General features: G+C 40.2%; 1 protein-coding gene across 1 annotated transcript; it reads left to right on the top strand.

Moving 5' to 3' along the window:
- Positions 1-1,530: 1,530 nt before the first annotated feature.
- LOC142501286 (uncharacterized) lies at positions 1,531-19,150 on the top strand. Its single transcript, XM_075611442.1, has 6 exons — positions 1,531-1,640; positions 7,171-7,460; positions 7,812-8,117; positions 9,509-9,586; positions 9,950-10,500; positions 19,112-19,150. Exons 1-6 carry the CDS (start codon positions 1,531-1,533, stop codon positions 19,148-19,150), a joined length of 1,374 nt encoding a protein of 457 aa, XP_075467557.1.
- The last annotated feature ends 465 nt before the right edge of the window (positions 19,151-19,615 follow it).

Genomic DNA, 19,615 nt, shown 5'->3' with positions numbered 1-19,615 from the left:
CATGAGCAAAATTGGCTGGCAGTGAATGGAGTTGATGAAGAGGGAAGTCACTGGTAATGGAAGTGGCATCACTGCTGGCAGAAGAGACCGTCAGTGTTGCTAGCTTGCACCAGGAGGAGTCACCAGAGAGGAGGAAGGCAGCGCTGGACGGCTCCGGTAATGAGAAGGAGGAAGGCGGCGGGTCGGTGTCCGATTGGTCGGCGGCGCTGGATCCCCTGGAACATACCTGTATGGTAACCTCATGACGGGGCCATTTGGAGAGCCTGCAGGAGATGCGCAGACCCCAACCTCATCCCCCGCAGGGACTTCCCTGTCTTCTGCCTGCACTGGGCCACTTGGAGAGTCTGCACCCCCACCCCCCGCCAAACTTGGAGAGCCTGAACCCCCCGCAGCCACACTTGGAGAGCCTGCACCCACCCCCCCACCATCCACACTTGGAGAGCCTGCATAATCCCCCCCCCCCACAGCCACACTTGGAGAGCCTGCACTCCCCCCCCCCCACCCAGCCACACTTGGGATACTGAGCGCACCTCCCTACCCACAGCCACACTTGGGAGATAGCCACAGACACACACAGATGCAGAAACATAGACACACATGGAGTATCACACACACACATGGAGTATCACATACATACACGCACGGAGTCACACACACACACACACAGTCACACACACACTCACGGAGTCACACACACACACACACGGAGTCACACGCACACACGGAATCACACACACAGTCACACACACACGGAGACACACATACACACAGAGTAACACACAGTCACGCACACACAGTCACAAACATACAGAGTTCCGCACACACACACACTAGAAATTCAGTTAGTATAAATATAGAAGAAGCTATAGCAATAATTAGAAATAGTTATTAGTAAATAGTAGTTTAGCAATAGCTAAAACAAGGGGTGTGCGCCGAGCACCCGCGTTCTAAGTCAAACTTCTTTGTGTTTTGTCTCTGAAATTGTGTTTTGATTTTTAATTAAAAACATCATCACAAATACAATTTCTTTGACAAAAGAAAAAGAAGTTTCACTTAAAATGTGCGTGCTCGGCACACACACACTTTTTTTCTATATCGGAGGTTCCGGGTATCCAGGCCAAAGAGAGAGACAGAAAGAAAGCATAGGAAAAGGTCATTTAGAAACAAAGAAAGAGAAAGCAAGCAGAGTGAAAGGGTCAGAGAAACACACAGATCAGACCATACTGCATTGGGGCAGAAAGTCAAACAGCAGTTATACTCAGTGTCTATTCTCTTCTCTACAATTATAATTATATAATATAATTATAATTAATATATACTATATATTATAACACATCTATAAAATAATAAGTGAATAATAATTCTATTGCATTTACTACTCATATATTCAAAGGATGATCTGACTGCTCTCTACTTAGTTTTTTCTACACTACCAGGATAACATTTTTGCCAACTAATCTTTTGACAAATATTGGTAATATTTTGCATCATCTGCTGCTCCTATGTCCTTAGTAAGACCACATCTTACATATGGCGTACAGTTTTGGGCACCGTACCATGAAAAGACATGGAACTAAAAAGGGTGCTGAGAAGAGCCACCAAATGTATAATGATCTGAATTACAAGGAAAGGCTGGCAAAGTAAGATTTGTTTAAGTTAGAAAAGAGGTGTCCAGGAGTGTATATGATTACTTTTCACAAATGTATCCACGTTCAAAACTAGAGATGGGCAAATGTGTCCAAGTTTGGTTTGTGAAAAATTCGACACATTTTTTTAAACATTCATACTGTAAACCCGCGTCATCGCAGGTTTCCAAGACAAATCCATACAAAAGCATGGAGATCCAGTAAAGATTTCATTTTGCTTGTTCTCACTAAAAAAGGAGGGTGGGGGGATTGTCCAGTCTCAGATGAGTCCACCGAGAACTTGTGCTAATAATTTCCCATCTCTAGTGAACACAAGGAACTTTCAAGTTAACTATTCATCCCCAGGACAGTACAAATGACAAAGCGTTGTCCCTTGAGATTGCAGGAAAGGAGATTTCACTAATGCAAAGGAAATTGTTCATTACAGTAAGGGTAGTTAAAATGTGAAATGCACTGCCCATGGAGATTGTGATGGCAGATAAAATAGATATCTTTAAGAAAATCTAGACATCTTTGAAGAAATTAAGGGTATATAGGGACAACAAATAAGATAACATTGGAAAGATGTAGATCCATGATGAGTATCTTAGTCATCTAAATTTAACACAGGACAACTCGATGGGCCTACTGTATGTCTTTTTTCAACCTAATTTACTATGTAACTATGTCACACACTCCCCAATGTCACTACCTTCCCTCCATTTTACCCACTCACCCCATGTTACTCCCCCAAATGTCACCCACTATCTTCCATGTCATCCCCCTTCCATGTCTGTCTCTTCCCCTTTTTTCATTAGCTCTACAGTAAACACTTGGCTGCCCAACACTCAAACTGACCATATCTGCAACAAATGTGTTGTCGCTCTCCTAAACTCTTTGGGGTGCTATGGAAAATGCATGCTGAGATCTTAGCCCAATTGAGGCATAAAAAAAGATCCTAAGAATTGGGCTTTAGTATTAGGTCCTTATTCTAAAAAGTGAAATTTAATGGAGCCATCTGTGAGGTTCGACGATATCACACTTTATAGCATAAGGCCATAGTCTCAATGATCAGAATGCATATTTGAGGGATGATGATCATGATCAAACTTAATATGAGAAAATATAAAGAATCAGGCAAAGCTGGAAGAATAAAAGAGAGGATAAAACAATGTTTAAAAATGGAAGTACTAAGGATGATTGTACAGTATCTGCACATTAGATATACTTTAGATTGACATCTAATATTGAATATGCATAGATTTTCTGTAGTAAAATTCCTTAATTTGGTTTTCCGCACATAACGCAAGTCGTGAAATATTTAACTGCACTGAAAAATCATAAGTAATCAGACCATAAAAGATACATGACCAATGCAATGAGGTCGAGACCTCTTAAGAACAACAGACATTTCTGACTAGTATATGTATCAAAAACCAGAAAGCTGAAAGAGCACATCATCAAAGGTGCTTCAATGGTACAAAAGTGCATTTTCCTTTTTCATTTCTGAATGTCAAGAGAGGGAGATGGAGTGCAATTTTCACAAGCCTGTAAAAATGAACAAATGTAACTTTTCCATGGGAAGTCTAAATTACTTATGGACAACCTTAGAGTTGTTCAGAGTTGAACAATGAAGCATGTGGACACTGAATAGTTATGTACTGTAGTGCTGCACAGAGAAGGCCTCTTCAGGGTCTATTTACCCGTGCCTCTGTTGATATTCCATGGCCTTGAAGTCTTTAGCGTATATACTTTTAGCTCTTATTTTTTTGTGTATGGATCGACTGTTTACTATAGAGCTGATGCAGTCTGAAGAGATGTAGGGCTCTAGATGTTTTATCTCTTGTCAGAGCTGGCTTCAATTAAATTAATGGATCCATTCAGCTCTCTCTTTCCACTTTCAGCTGCATCACAGCCGAATACATTAAAAGGATCTTAAGCCTCAAGATGGTACATCATGGCATTAGCTAGGGCACTCATTTTCCTCTGTCTCCCTTCTCTGTAAATCAAATAATTAATTAGATCTCCACCTCAATAGAGCACTTCATCAATATTTTGTAGCAATGGAAAAATATGTGCATTTTGCTCATGGAACTGCTTTTACCTTTGTCTGTATAGGGTTTTGTGGGCAAAACTACTAACTCTAAAAAGACAAAATATTGACCATTTATTGTAGATTATTATTTATTTCTGAGAAGAATCACTTAAAGCCTAAAACACTCATAGTGTGACCACAGAACATAAAATGGGCAACATTTTATATTCAATGCTGATCTGTGAATGGTTGTCAATTAAAGTACATTTGTGTTAATTATATTAGTCCTGCTCCTATTTGCAACACTAGCATTTTCTTAAAAACACTATCAATTTGTTATGTTAAAGAGTTATTATAAAAAAAAATTTACATTCTCAATATTGGGATTATTATGTGTGCTGGTCATGTGCTGTGATATCTCTATTCCAATCTATACCTAAATGTCATATATAAAAAAGGAATGAAAAGAATTCTCAAATATCCCATGTATACTGTAGTTTATATGACTAAAATACATATCTTTATCATCTCTACTGTAAATTCATATTTATGAATGAAATGTATAAATGTTTTAATGAACAAACATACAAATCAATGAATGCATTTTAGTGGAGATTTTTCAATGCATTACTAAAAGTAAATCAATACGTATTTTATTAGGAGCTAAGGCTATGTACACATCCTTAATTAGGCACATTGGGCTTGACTCACTAAAGGTAGATATAGCTTTAAGTTTTGACGTTATTAAAAAAAGGTAATTGCGATGCAAATGTGTACGTAAGCTGTTTTGGATTTGATATGTAAAATTTACATTGGGATTTGATATTTAAAAGACATATAATGAACAATTTTACACCCACATAAGTACCAATAATTGACTGGAATTCTGCCCTTTATCTATAAATGTACCCAATAAGGAGCTGCTCAGTGAGTAAAGATATTGACTCTGGCAGTGAGTTTGAAGCAGGGGAATCAGGTTCAATTCCTGGTGTCGGCTCCTTGTGACCTTGGGCATATCACTTTATCTCCCTGTGCCTCGGGCACCAAAAACATAGATTGCAAGCTCTACAGGGTAGGGACTGTGTCTGCAAAATGTCTCTGTAAAGCGCTATGTAAAACTAGCAGCGCTATACAAGAACAAACAATTATTAATTATATTTGAAGCCCTTGTTCCCCTGTACTGGGAAGGAACTACCAATGCTGCTATTACCCTGTTAGCAACCAGGAAGCCTGAGCCTGCACTACTGGGAGCCTGGGGTGATTCTGGTTCGTCTCGGTACAGCAATTGCTCCACCTGTAAAGGCTCCCAAAGTGGTGGGATAGGCCCCTTACAGTAACAATAATACACACTGTCAGGTATATAACAACCACCTTTACTGAACAAAGACCACAGTACCCTGTAACACACAGTATAATAATGCCCCAACCTGATACCACCAGTGAGTGTCCCCAAAGTAATTGCTTGGCACCAATACTCTGATGTCCTTTTCCCCCCATGTCAGGGCCCACCCAAAATTGTAGGAGATAGCGCTATCCCGTGGAGTGTTTGTGCACTTAGTTGAGGTACCTGCCGAGTACTCCAGTATTCGGTGCCGCCGGCTTAGCAACAGGGATCCAGCGACGTCGTCCGCAATGGTGTCCGCCTCTGCGTTGGCGAATTCCGGCGTGGATAATATCACCCTACAAAGTCTCTTGCAACGAATATGGTCTGGTCCCAGACCACAGGCCCCAATCACCATACAGCGTCTTTTCTATGTCCCTGACACTAAACAGTAACAGGGAAGCGTCCCTACCTAAGAGGTCTTCCCTAAAGCAACCACAAGCTAAGTGGAAGGGGCCTATCTAGAACCTGAGGGGGGAATCTGACCTAGTCTAAGTGCCACAGACACTCAGACCCTGCCTTCCCCTTCTTTGTCCTGGCTCCAACTGCCCCTTGCGCTCTAAGCACGCCAAATGTATCAATCCTCCCTCAGCCAACCCTCTTGGCTAACTTTGCCCATGTACTATTGCAGCCCCTGGGGCTGCTGGGAATTACAGTCCCCGCAGAGCATGCGTGCATAACTGTCATGGCGGTCCCCGCTAGCCAGAGCTCCCTCTCCCTGCACACAGCCATCCTGCCTCCTGTGCCATGTCCGGCTGTACCCGACACCTCTCTGCCTGCAGCCGCATTAGCCTTCCCTTCCCCGTGCCCTCATCGGAGGTAAGGGGGGGGGAACAGGAGGAACCCGGCTACATATTATATTCATATGTTATATTTATGGGAATGCATTTGAGACTGGGAGCCATTGTCACTGTGACACCCCCAACATCACAGATATGGGGCGATCAGTGTATTCTAGCGGCTGGGTGACCTTCAGTGCATCCTCCCACATTGTGCTATGTGTTGGATGCTGTCTCCATGCTGTCACTCTCTGTCCGAGACACTAAGAAGCTGCAGATCACCTTCACAGAAATAAGTTTGATCCCTTTTAGTTACCAAAGATATATCAGCTCATCTATACGTCTGGGAAGTGCAAAAAAGCTAGTGCAGCCGGCACAGAGTTATTTAAAGCCTCTAGCATGACAGGTTCTGTACTGTACCAAGTACCTACTTGGCCTTACTTTTCAAATACTTTTTCAAATATTTTTAGGAATGTTGACAATTTTGTGATGTCCAATATTTACCAGTTTTGTTAACTTGTGTGAAGATTGCACACATTTCTACCCAAGATACAAGAATGTGAACACAGTTATAAAACTTTGGGCCTCATGCAGTAAGCGACGATTATGTGAAATCGGCAAGCTTATCGATTAGTCATGTTATTGGCGTTTTTCCCTCTCCGTATGCAGTAAGTGCCGAATACATTCAAAATCAACCAGAAAACAAATCCGCCCACTCTCACGATGATGAGCCGATCACACACAGGTGTATCGGCGTGCGTGGCGGGGTGCTGTTAGGTTGCACAATCACAAATCTTGCTGAATCAGGCGAAACAAGCATGTTTTTGATTGCGCGCCATATTTAAAGGCAACGTGTACTGCTAATCATTCTCTGTGTTGTTGGGAGTGAGAGAGAGAGAGAGACGCACAGAGCTGGACGATTGAAGATTTGCATATTGACTGAGAGACTTGTTGTGTATTGGGTGAGCTTTGTCCTTTGTTGTTTTGTTTACATCTTTGTCTTGTTTTATATGTGGAAGTGGGTCGTGTGATTGCCTGTACATTTCTTGTCTGTTTTTTGTGAGTGCTGGAAGTATGCCCGCAAGCTGGTGCACCGAGTGGTGTTGCTGGGAGTGGGAGTGCTGTTGTTGGGAGTGGGAGTGCTGGTGCTGCGAGTGGTGTTGCTGGGAGTGGGAGTGCTGTTGTTGGGAGTGGGAGTGCTGTTGTTGGGAGTGGGAGTGCTGTTGCTGTGAGTGGGAGTGCTGGTGCTGGGAGTGGGAGTGCTGTTGCTGTGAGTGGGAGTGCTGGTGCTGGGAGTGCTGGTGCTAGGAGTGTGAGTGCTGGTGCTAGGAGTGTGAGTGCTGGTGCTAGGAGTGGGAGTGCTGGTGCTAGGAGTGGGAGTGCTGGTGCTGGGAGTGCTGCTGGTGGCGCAGTTGCTGATGGGGTGTCTGGTGGTGGCGTGCTTGCTGGTGGCCAGCTTTTGGAGGCTCTTCCATTGGAAGAAGGAGAGTCCAGTCAGCACCAGCCAAGCTCTGACCCTAAACCTGCTCGGAAAAAACGTGTGGAGAAGCCACGTAATCCTCGCTTCAATGACCAGGAAAATAGGGCTCTTGTCACTGGCATTCTGGAGCACTATGACAGTCTCTATGGACATTTAGTAGGTAAGTGTAACTTTACATTTATTATTCAAATACATGTGATCCTAGGTCATCTGAGTTTTGTTCATATGCAAATATGGGTACACAATATCTTTCTATGTTCATTAGTGTGGAAACACAGCTTTTTATCATGCCTTACAAGGACAAATAAACACAGGCGGTCAATTTGCCAGAACTGCATACAATATGAATGCAACCTTGCTTACATGTATAGGTTTAGTAGTGAATGCTCATGTGCTGCACATATTACACATAAAACAGCATGTTTGCTATCTCTTGGAACAGCTAGCAGTGTAGGAAACTGGTGCTTATATTATTATTAATTTACCTCATATCTTTTATATGTTTTTCAAGGGCGGACAAGTGCAGCAAGCAAAAAAGAAATGTGGGACACAATAGTCATTGGTGTCAATGCCTGTGGGAATAGTGTCAGGGACAAGTATCATTGTCGGAAAAGATTTGATGATATTAGGTCCAAATTGAAAAAGAAAATACAAGACCAACGCGTGCATGCTACTGGCACTGGAGGTGGGCCCACACCACAACGTCTCTTATTGACTCCATTGGAGGAGCTGCTTCGGCCAAAATTACTTACCGTCGTCGTGGAAGGCTTGGCTGGTGACCGTGACATTGGAATTTATCCGTCACAATTTCCAGCAGGTGATAAATATTACTGTACTAGGCGTGTCGTTGCTTACAGTTATTTTGCATATTTACACTGCTTTTTATACTGTCTTCACAATATAAGCATACCTGCATCTATATATGTATATGTCTGATTCTGTATATATATATCTCAAAATAGACATATATGTAGTAGTCCTACTAAAAGCAGTAACTAATATAGCACGTGCCATTGCGTGCTCATTTACATGTGAATTCCCAAAATGCATAGCTGCAGTGGAAGCAATTGATGGTGGGCGAAGATGGGGAACAACAGGGTAGTACACATGTGTAACACATGTTAATCAGAAATTATTAGTAGCTACAGGTACAGAACAGAAATATGTATCATATTATTGTGTATTTTATTGATTTTACTCCGACAAACATGACATTACTGCCTATTTTAAGCATGCATCAAAGAAATTGCATGTAACGGCCTACAAACATCACTGGCACTAACACATCTATAGTTGCTTATGAAAAGGTCCATTTTTGCTTTATGTCATATACAGACAGCATAATGAGGCACACGTATCATATGTTATGTCATTGTTTTCATAACTTAAACACTGCAGATGACTACTTAGCTCATCTACCATTGTGTTAAAGCAGCTGCAATTAATATCTCATCACAGCATACACTTCAACAGAGGGGGTGGGGTTCAGCACACACACTAATTACAGCCTCATTTCACGGTCAACTTAGTTCACACCATTTGCACCTGTTTCAAGTCATTGAAAGGTGTGGCTGATTAGGCTTTTTGGGGAAGGGAATACCTTTCTTACAACCTGAATAGCACAACTGAAGTTAATCACACTCATTTGAAAGCTTAACTCTAGCTACTAAATGCCCCAACAACTCATTACTTATCAAAGCGTACGTCACACATTAGTTCACTCATATCTATAGTTGAACTACTATGAAAGACACATTATCACACACTGCATGTGTTGTCTTGTTGAGTCACAGCCACATTCAGGTGTGCCACATCTTCGATTAATGTACCACACATATCCTCTACCAAAAACAACACTTTTTGCAATATGACCACCTTCATGATAACCATTGTGAATGGTCATCTCATGATAGTTATGTACATTATGATACTGATATCACTACACAACATATGATTTTTATGTACTCATTTAATCTATTTATCCTCACGCATTACTGCAGAAACATAGTATGTTGTATGTTAGGGAACTCAAAAATTCTAAGTACACAGGCATGTACAGTGTTATTACAACTATTTATGTTCACTTTCACACACATTTTCGGTTAAGGAACTGATGTTGTTAGTTAATCATAAATACAGAACATACAATAAGTGTTTGTTCAATATTTACACATGTAAATGTAAAACTTATGTTATTGTTATATATAGTTGCCCCTGGAGGACATGTGTCACCTGAGATGGAACAAGTGTCTTCACCTGGGTCAGCCAGCTCAACACTACTAGAAGGTGAGTGTATCATTTGCTGGCCATATAATATGTGCTCTTCTATATGTTATGTTGTCATGTGCATTATTTGTTTTGCACATCTTCTTTAAATAGGATTACTTAGTGTCAGTGAAAATTAAGTGTAAGGCAACATGTATTGTGTTAGTGATGTTAATTATCATGTAGGACTTCTGAGTTTAGAGCAACTTTTCATTCATTCATATTTCATACTGAGTCCAAACATTATTCGTAAGTCAAGGTAGTTTTTAATGAGGTTATAAAACGTATGCTAACATGTTAGGTGTTACTTAGGACACAGTACAATTACATAGTAACACAGCATACATTAACATGCCATTTAATAATGTGTACATTTCTTTTTAGAACATCATGGTGATGAGGATGATGAGTATGATGAGGATGACGCCACAGAAGAGACTGAAATACAATCATGTGACCATGAAGAGGTGCCAATAGAAACTGTTGTACCGCCAAATCGTCCATCAACTTCCACATACGATGCAATTGTAGCTTCAGAGGGAAAAATAGTGGACGCAGAAAATCGTCGCCATTCAGACATGATGACAGTGCTGGAAAGGATGATTGGACTGCAGGAAGAAACAGTATCACAATTGGCACATCTCCACAGAGTCTTCATTGAAGTGCCTAAACAGTTGCAAAAAATCAACACCTCATTCGAAGCATTAGTTGTTCAGCAAACACAAGCTAATTACTGGAGAATGACTAATGTACCACAATTCAACACCTCCCAGCCAGGATCTGTTCATGCAGGTCAGTTTTCACCACATTCATCTGATATTCATTCACCAGGCCCAAATGTTACCGGTCAAGTAGCAGACATTGCTGTGCAGGTTCCTGATGACATCCTACCGCTGCCATCTGTACAAATTCAGCAGCAGACACCTACAAAGGAGGCGACAAAAATAAAACAAGACACACATGAAACAGACCAACCATCACTTGTGCAGTGTCTACCAACTTGCTCACATGTGTCACTGGGCACAAGCCCTGTCCGTGAACAGTCACTACCCAAAAGCCCTGTAGGTGAGTCGCTGCCCAAAAGCCCTGTAGGTGAATCGCTGCCCAAAAGCCCTGTAGGTGAATCGCTGCCCAAAAGCCCTGTAGGTGAATCACTGCCCACAAGCCCTGTAGGTGAGTCACTGGCCACAAGCCCTGTAGGTGAATCGCTGCCCAAAAGCCCTGTAGGTGAATCACTGCCCACAAGCCCTGTAGGTGAGTCACTGGCCACAAGCCCTGTAGGTGAGTCACTGGCCACAAGCCCCGTAGGTGAACAGTCACTGGCCACAAGCCCTGCCCGTGAAGTGCCAGAGGCCACTCAAAGTGGCTCTGTTGTGCCTAAAGTTGGTGGCAAAAGAAAAAGGAAAATTCAAGAGACAACAAGCAGGCCTGTTACTCGCTCGCAAAAGGAACAAAAAAAATAAATGTTATAATTCAGAAAATATGTCTTTGGCCTTGTTTTGTTGACTTCAGATTATCTAATTACTATTGTATGTATGCTGAAGACTGTGTTGTTTCCAAACTTTCAACTATGTTCTTGTACACGTGAAGTTTTGGAAATGTTAACACTCATAATTAATTGTGTTATAAATATTTATGTTGTAATCGTCTGTTCAGTAATGGTCCACCAGGAGCCAGTTGCTAAGTTTAGAGAAGCTGCCATTGACTTTGCAGCAAAACATTGCATTTGGGTGTGTTAATTGATGTAAGAATTGCATATGCATATTAGTCACATGCAATTATTAAAACACCTAAGTAACTGCAAACATCTTTCTTGTACGTGTACAGCAGGATTATGTGTAAATTATTACTTACCTTTGCCTTGCTTGGCCATTGTAATTTTGTCCTTTAATCAGTTGTGTGTTCGTTTCTATAACATCTCAGAATGTATAATAATATATATATACACACACACACACACACTGAGTGAGTGTGAGTGTGAGTGTGTGAGTGTATATATATATATATATATATATATATATATATATATATAGTACTATATAAACTGGTATTCACAAACTAATACACTTCATGCTTCCTTGTGAAAACACTATTTTAATAATACAGGCCTAATGTTTGAGAAATATCCTAAGTATGAGACTCTAACAGTATTGTGCTTAAACAAATGTTTATTACTTAATTCAATCATGTTTCTCACCATTTAAATAGGTTTCATACAAGGTATACTTAATGCCATCAATGTTGTGTGTACTCCTGCAATATAAAAAAAAATAAAATATTATATATAAATATATATATATTTTTATAAGAGATATATTTATATATATATATATATATATATATATATATATATATATATATATATATATATATATATATATATATATATATATACACACGTATTTAAACTCATGCAGACAGGGAGTTAACCAGACTTTCACATACACACAGAAATGTAAGCGGGGAAAAAACATTTCTTTTTGCAGGTGTGTTTTTACTGATATGCCTGGCTAAGAAATATTTTCACACACTGGTCTTTGTTAGTTTTCAAAAAAACACTATGTGAACGCATTCACAGTCTAGGGATGTTTTTCACAAACGAGATAAAAGAAGGAGAAATGTTTCTCCCACAGTCCCATATCACGAACCACAACTGTTAACCCAATTAGACAAACAAATCCAATTGGCGTTTGAAATAAGGAGTCAAAGTAGTTACTTTTGTTGACCTTGACAAGGAAAAACAGGAGTTTGTTAGCCATTCAGCACATTCATTTTGATGAGCAAATAACACAGACCTGCACACAGCTTTTGTGCTACTCAGACATGGCTGATGAATTCGTTAACAATATTAATCCCCTTTTAGGGTATAAGTACATGATCTGTGAAGCCATCTTGAACAGTCGCGGACAGAAAGCAAGCACACGCCAAATCGATGATTTCATTCGAGCAAAATATCCTTATTACCAAGACCGTAAGCATGCACGGAATTTTAATTCCTCAATAAGATTCACTTTATCAAGTAATGACTTTTTTGAACGTGACCAGGATAAGCTACAACACACCTATGGTTTCTGGAAGATTGCCCCGGAAAAACAATTTATCCTGAAAGACGGCACTTATATTGTCGTGAAAGGCATATTTATTCCTAATGGCAATAGCAATGTATCCGCTACTACTGATCCGTTTGAATCGATACGTGCTGCAATATCTGCAGCCTCCATTCCTGAAACCCACATTGTACAAGAACAAAAGTACTATGATTATGTACCAAGCCTTTCAGCTGAAAATGCATTGGAATGGGAACCGGAAGAAATGAACCTACCTCCCGACCAATTATTTGAAGAAAGCAGTGGCGATTCCTATGAGCGCATCCTGGAGGAGATATGTGCCATACTGGATTCAGCGGTTGGGTTAAGCGTGGATGAAAATGGCTTGCATTTCTGGAGCGACCAGTTGCAGCCAGGCGAAGAGTTAATTCTAGAAGAATGGTAAATATAACAATCGTTATGCGTTGACTCTGCGTTTAAATTTTTTTTTTTTTTGTAACCACCATTTTCACTTTCAATGCGTGGATACAGCGTAACATTGCAGACTGCATAACATGTAGCGATCACAAACAAATTGTTTCCTAATACAATATAGTAGGACCTGAAAGAGTAGTACACATTGCTGACGGAATAAATATACGTACTTTCCTATCCCTTTAAACATATTAGCAACATTTTACCATTACTCTAACACATACCTGTTTTGTTATCATGCAACATCTACAACATTGAAAACCGGGTCCACCACGTATGACGTGGGACCCTTGTCATGGGCCAAGGCGTCCTTAAAAAGGATTAGTGATGTAAGTCCCGCCCCCAAGCGACGTGCGCGCCTCAAAGCCTATTGGCTGTCATGTTTTGTTATAGTAACGGTAACTGCAGTGTGTGATGCGTGCGGCTCAGTGTTTGTAGGCGTACCCTGGGCGTTAGCCGAATGTTAATTGAGTGGGAGGAGTGTTAGCGTGCGTTTCACGCTGGCTTAACATGACGTCACACGTATTGCATTTGCGCATTGTGTTATCGGCCGTGCTTTCTGTTCAAACACGTCTGTTTAAAAAGAATACAGATGTACTCGTTTAGAACGAATGTAGTTTCGTCTTCATTGTATTTGAAATAAAGATGTTATGTTTACTGGTATTTTCAACATGTATTGAACGCACAACGTACGCTTTGTTTTGCGCATGCGCTAACAGTTAGTGGAGCCAAGCGTGAAGTGCGTGCGCACACAAAGATGTGCGCGCACATCTTTCAGTATACAGGCAACGTTCACTTCTTATACATAGTTATGCCTGCTACAAATTTAAAGAAACATTACATACTGATGAACAGTTTTACTTCTAACATATAAGTGAGTGACGTGTGTATCTACACAATCATATAGAGCTGCGTAACGCGTTGTCACGGATGCATATCTAGTAAGGTGCCATCTTTGACCATCATGTGTTTGCTGTATTTCAGAGATGTCGGGGAAGATACAATCGGATCAATGTATGATTTCAGAAGAGTCTACCTTTATATGAGATGATTGTGAGGAGGAGCCACCGACTACTATACTACATATGGAACTAATTTTATATTGCTTGCAGCGCTTATTAACAAACAATTAAAAATGTGATACCCTTATGCCTATATTGCATAAGCACTTAATTAACATAATGATGTTGCAAAAGAGTGCCTCATGAATTTTTATTGAGTGTTCTTTAATGACTACTAACATTTTATGACATGGTGTGTTTTATATATAACAACCATTCCCACTCTGCTAACACATTTGTGTATTCTAATATGTAATGGAACGTATGACTGTCGAAACTATGTAACAATAATAATAATAATATGAGCATGTTCATGTATAGGGCTGCTAGTTGTACGCAGCGATTTACAGACACATGTTTCAGCCTGAGGTCCCTGGCCCGTGGAACGTACAAATGTTTTTTTGCCGCATGAGGCACAGGGAGATAAAGTGACTTGGCCAAGGTCACAAGGAGCCCACACCGGGAATTGAACCAGACTCCCCTGCTTCAAACTATCAGTGCCAGTGTGTGTCTTTACTCAGTGAGCCACTCCTTCTCCCAATGTAAAGGACACTTACAACCAAGTAGCCATTTATTTTTAAAATCTCTTGTTACATGGGTATGTAGATAAAATGGTTTGGGACTGTAGCAAATAATGTTACTGGCCAGATGTTATGGTCCCCTCCAATGCATGATGTTCTGAATATGACATCACCATCATGTTATGAAGTACGTTTCTGTGTATATTTCATTAACCTAACTAACTATAGTTTACTGTGTTTATTAATCGTTTAGAAATACATAGTATAGTCAATATGATGATATAAATACCATGGTGTTATCATTTGTCGGTGTTATACATGGATCCTACACCAATTGATAGAGACACAAACAGTTGTCTTAAAAAGTGTGTCTATGCTAGTGATGAATGTGCTCCCGTAAGTAAACAAATAAGTACAGTTATCCCCTTTTCTCCAACCACCTCTATATTACATTAATGGAAATTATAAGGAAACATACATAAAATGTGATGAAATGTGAGTAATCATTTTGTAATACAATGCACATGAAAGCTCAAGAGTAGCTAAATGCATATACATGATACAGAAAGTACATATATGTAACATTTGTGTTTAAACCAATATTAAACCAATATGTTGGGTTTTTAGTTCCAATAATTATAGGAAGATTGAGGTAGCCACATCTTATGAGAGATGTCAGCAAATATACATACCATGATCAGTCATACTGGAGATATACCTATAATGCAAAGGAACAATATATAAATTGCAAACATTGACATGCCATCTTCAGTACCGTAAACAACACAGCAAAGTGTGTATTTGGTGTTAAATGTACAACACCATGTATATTTCATGACATTCAAAATGTAAATCAGCCTGGTGTACACATCATCTGGATGTACATGTTACACTGCACCAATAACATTGTATGTAAGCATACTAGAAGCATGAATGAGTATGGGCATAATATGTGTTTTGTCTTAGCATAAGGAATAACACAATGCTAAAATATTATTGCTTTGTTACCCAAGTTGTATTCACATACACACAACTAAAGTACAATTGAAGAGGGATTATATAACCTGTGCAACAATAACATACCGGTGCCACATCCCTTTGTGCACACAGCAGAGAAAAGAAAGGTGTGCAACCCATATTCATCTGTGTCCTAACAGAAGGTTATATAAAGAAACATTATTGTTAATATAACATAATTAAACTATAAAAGTAGTACTAGGAACATATGAGTTTGTACTTACAAGAAAAAAATGAATTGATGAGATTCTGTCGTGTCTGGCCACCACTGGCTGTTTGTTCATTTTCAGCAGCTACATGGGTGGGATGCTCGTCTACCAAAGCCTCAGCTAGGTCTGACTGTACATTGTGCCTGAGTGCAACATTGTGCAAAATGCAACAGGCAAGGATAATATCAGACACTTTTTGAGGCTTGTATAGAAGAGCCCCACCAGTTCTGTCCAGACACCTAAACCTGGTCTTGAGTAGGCCAAATGTCCTCTCTATAACAGATCTTGTAGATATATGGGCTGCATTGTACCTGTCCTCTGCTTCAGTTTGAGGGTTTAGCACCGGAGTCAAGAGCCACGGCCTAATTCCGTATCCTGAGTCACCTATAATGAATGGAGCACACATAAGCTGACATTAGTGATCAAATTGTACAATGCCAACATTCCTAAATCAACATGTGTTTTGTGTTAGAACATGTAAATATGTACTCACCCAGCAGCCAACCAGGTTCAAAATGTCCCTCTTCGAACGCATGGAAGACTGAAGAGTTCCTCAGGATAGAGGAATCGTGACTGGAACCAGGGAACTTGGGTACCACATGCATTATCCTCATCATGGCATCACATACCACCTGTACATTGAGTGAATGGTAGTGCTTCTGATTGCGGTACACATGCTCACTCTGACTAGGTGCAATCAAAGCAACATGTGTGCAATCGATTGCACCCAGCACAGATGGTATCCCTGCTATATTATAAAAGCCAGTCCTGACTTCCAGCCACTCTGTTGCCTCTGTAGGAAAATGAATATAATTCCTAGCGCGTCTATTGAGTGCATAGAGAAACTGGGTTAAGGCCCGCGAGAATGTAGATTGCGAGACCCCGCCCACTATGCCCACAGTTGTCTGGTATGACGCGGAAGCAAGATAATGTAATGAGCACAGCATTTTAACAAGCCCAGGGACTGCACGACCTCTGGCTGTGAAAAAATCTAAATCCCCCCTTATCTCCTCATAAAGAGCTAAGATTGCTGCTGAACTCAAACGATAGCGACTTACAATCTCCTCCTCACTCATCCCATCTAACAGGGTTCTCTCCCTGTACAGACGCGGACGAGGCACAAGTTGTCTCCTCTGTCTTCTCCTCTGATCTCCTGTCCCTCTACCTGTCCCTCGGCCTGTCCCTCTCCCTGTCCCTGTCGTATCCGCGTCACTGTCACTGTCCCTCGGTGTGTCCCTACCTTGCCCTATATCATTCTCTTGATCAGCAAGCATGTCATAGAAAAGAATGTTCCTGCGTCTCCTAAACATTCGCAACATTTTGAAATGAGTAGCTGTGAATGAGCAGGTAATGTGCGTCCTTTAAATAGGTATGTGATGATGTCAGGTGACATAGTAAAATGCAAGGTGTTACATTAACATAATAAAGTACTTCTGTGGCAAGCTGTGTGCACTTGTTGTTCTAAGTATTTGTTGTGTGTATTCTGCAGGGAATGATGATATTTGGCAATGATGTGACGTGAAGCTTTGTACAAAGATTGCTTGCAAATAAATAGTTGCATGTGCAATGCATGTAACACTTGTGAACGCAAGAGTCAGTCATGTAATGAGACAAAAAGGCTGAGATTGACGTGGGAAAAGTTTTGTGTAACATGTGTAATTAGCCATGTTATTGTGACATGTTGGCAACAATGAATAGTCGTGTGCATATGCATGCATTTGTGTAAGGAGGATAGTTGGTATAGAATGAGTTTACAAGGTGTCCCAATGATGAATTACTGTACATGTGTGTATAAGTTAGGTTGAAGTGCTTGTAATGCAACGGTTACAATGTAAACATGCAATGTGATTGAGCGTCCAATAAGTGACGTCATGAAAATAGGGAGGACCCAAAAGTATATGTAAACATGAGAAGACAGATGTACATGAACGTTTAAAGATGCGTGTCACATTACAAGCATTGTGTAATGTAAAGGAAGATGAATATACTGTGTATGTGTGACATGTGTGACATGTGTAACATCATGTAAATAATTGTCGCTGAGTTGAGTAAAATGTGTGATATGATGTGAGGTTCTCCTTTAAGAGTGTAGTATAGTATTTTCCCTTGCCACATCATCACATGATGAGTAATGTGACCCGCAAATGCTGAAAACATGTAAAAGTCGAATGTTATGCAAATAAGACACATCAGCTGTGACACAATGCAGGGAATGCCCCCACACTGTAATGCAAATCCCCCTTGTATTGTGAGCAATGAAACGTAAACAGTACTATACTGTTATACGTCCCCGCTCCATTGACTTCCATTGATGTACAGAAGATTTTTTTTTTCTAAGTGCCGTTCCGGCAGCCTTAGCGATCGTTCTCCCGTCCAAAATGCCAACTTTAGTTGGCGGGAGAAATCGGCCATAACATCTCAATTTCGTAGTGCCGATCAGCCCCGATAAGCTGTTTTTTTTTGTTGAATCCAGCCGATTTAAAAAAGTGGCGATCAGTGTCGAAAACAGGCTTATCGGCAGGCGACTGGCCATAACCAAATTATCGGCTCCGAAACCTGGCGATATGAAGCACTTATCGGCGCTTACTGAATCTCAAACCCAATTTTGGCTATAACATGGCCATATTTCCCTTATCAACGCTTACTGCATGAGGCCCTTTGTCATATAATGTTACTTTGTCATATCTTTGCATCACATCCTGCTTTATACAAAATTACAGTAATTTACCTGATATTTCAATTACAGTTTTAGACAAAAAATTGGATGTAATACAGAACGTTTGTTTATAAAACGTATAACTTAGAAATTCACTTAAAGAAGTTATATCTAATATGTCTCTGGTTTACAGTGTATATTATATATTTTTAAATACTTGCAGTAAGTGCTTGTAGTTTGAATATGGAGCATTTGCACAATCCACATTATTTAAGTAACTGTGCATTACCCACTGGACTTATGTGCAATGCCTACCCTACATCATTATAGTTTTCATTAAGAACTGGTGTTGTATAATGTACAGTACAAATGTACATGCTCTGCCAAAGAAGAGGAAAGCACAATGTTTTCATTTCATGCAGACTGTATCCAGCATAGCTAAGCAATTATTATGTGCTACCTTCCTTTGGTTTCTTAGGGTTGAAATAGTTAAAACTGTATTTCATAAAGTAATGTACTTCTCTGCTATTATGAGTCATTTTGCTATTACATGTGTTCTAGGCTGAAAGAATGACAAGTCTGAATGCAGGAACTGTGTGAGGCCTGATGTGGGATACTCTTACCAAATTCCTTCTATAGACCTAAAAAACCTTCAAGTATAGTAAATGAACATCTTATGCTGTTCTCTCTTAATGGATCAAAGGGGCATGTAATTTGTGTAAAACATCTACGTATGTGGCAAAGTATCAATGATTACCATGTTAAAATCCCTCTATTAAGGAAATGTGAGGGCTTCAATCTTGTGGAAACGCACAACAGAAACTTTATATTCTCATTCTGGAAGAGATATTTACTGTAGATTGGGGAGTATTAAGCAACATTTAGCATCCGCAACCAGCCTTGGTGATTAAACCATGTAACTAATCTGAGTTCAATGGTGACAGGTGCAAACCTTGCTTTGCAGGTTTATTATGAAATGGCAACTCGTCTTCCTAGTCCTGGCTTAAATAGGGACATCTGTTTTATTTTTATCACATACAATTTATGCTCATGTACATGTTCAGT

The sequence above is a fragment of the Ascaphus truei genome, chromosome 1 (genome assembly GCF_040206685.1).
Source record: "Ascaphus truei isolate aAscTru1 chromosome 1, aAscTru1.hap1, whole genome shotgun sequence".
NCBI classification, from domain to species: Eukaryota; Metazoa; Chordata; class Amphibia; order Anura; family Ascaphidae; genus Ascaphus; species Ascaphus truei.
Note: the sequence above shows the minus strand (reverse complement) of the source record. Positions and strands in the feature narration are given on the sequence as shown.

Bases quoted from the DNA above. Each gene is read 5' to 3' on its own strand.
- LOC142501286 (XM_075611442.1), top strand. From the start codon at position 1,531: ATGGCGTACAGTTTTGGGCACCGTACCATGAAAAGACATGGAACTAAA. The intron at 1,641-7,170 runs GTAAGATTTGTT...TGCTGGTGCTAG, and splicing joins TACAAGGAAAGGCTGGCAAA to GAGTGGGAGTGCTGGTGCTA. The intron at 7,461-7,811 runs GTAAGTGTAACT...ATGTTTTTCAAG, and splicing joins TCTCTATGGACATTTAGTAG to GGCGGACAAGTGCAGCAAGC.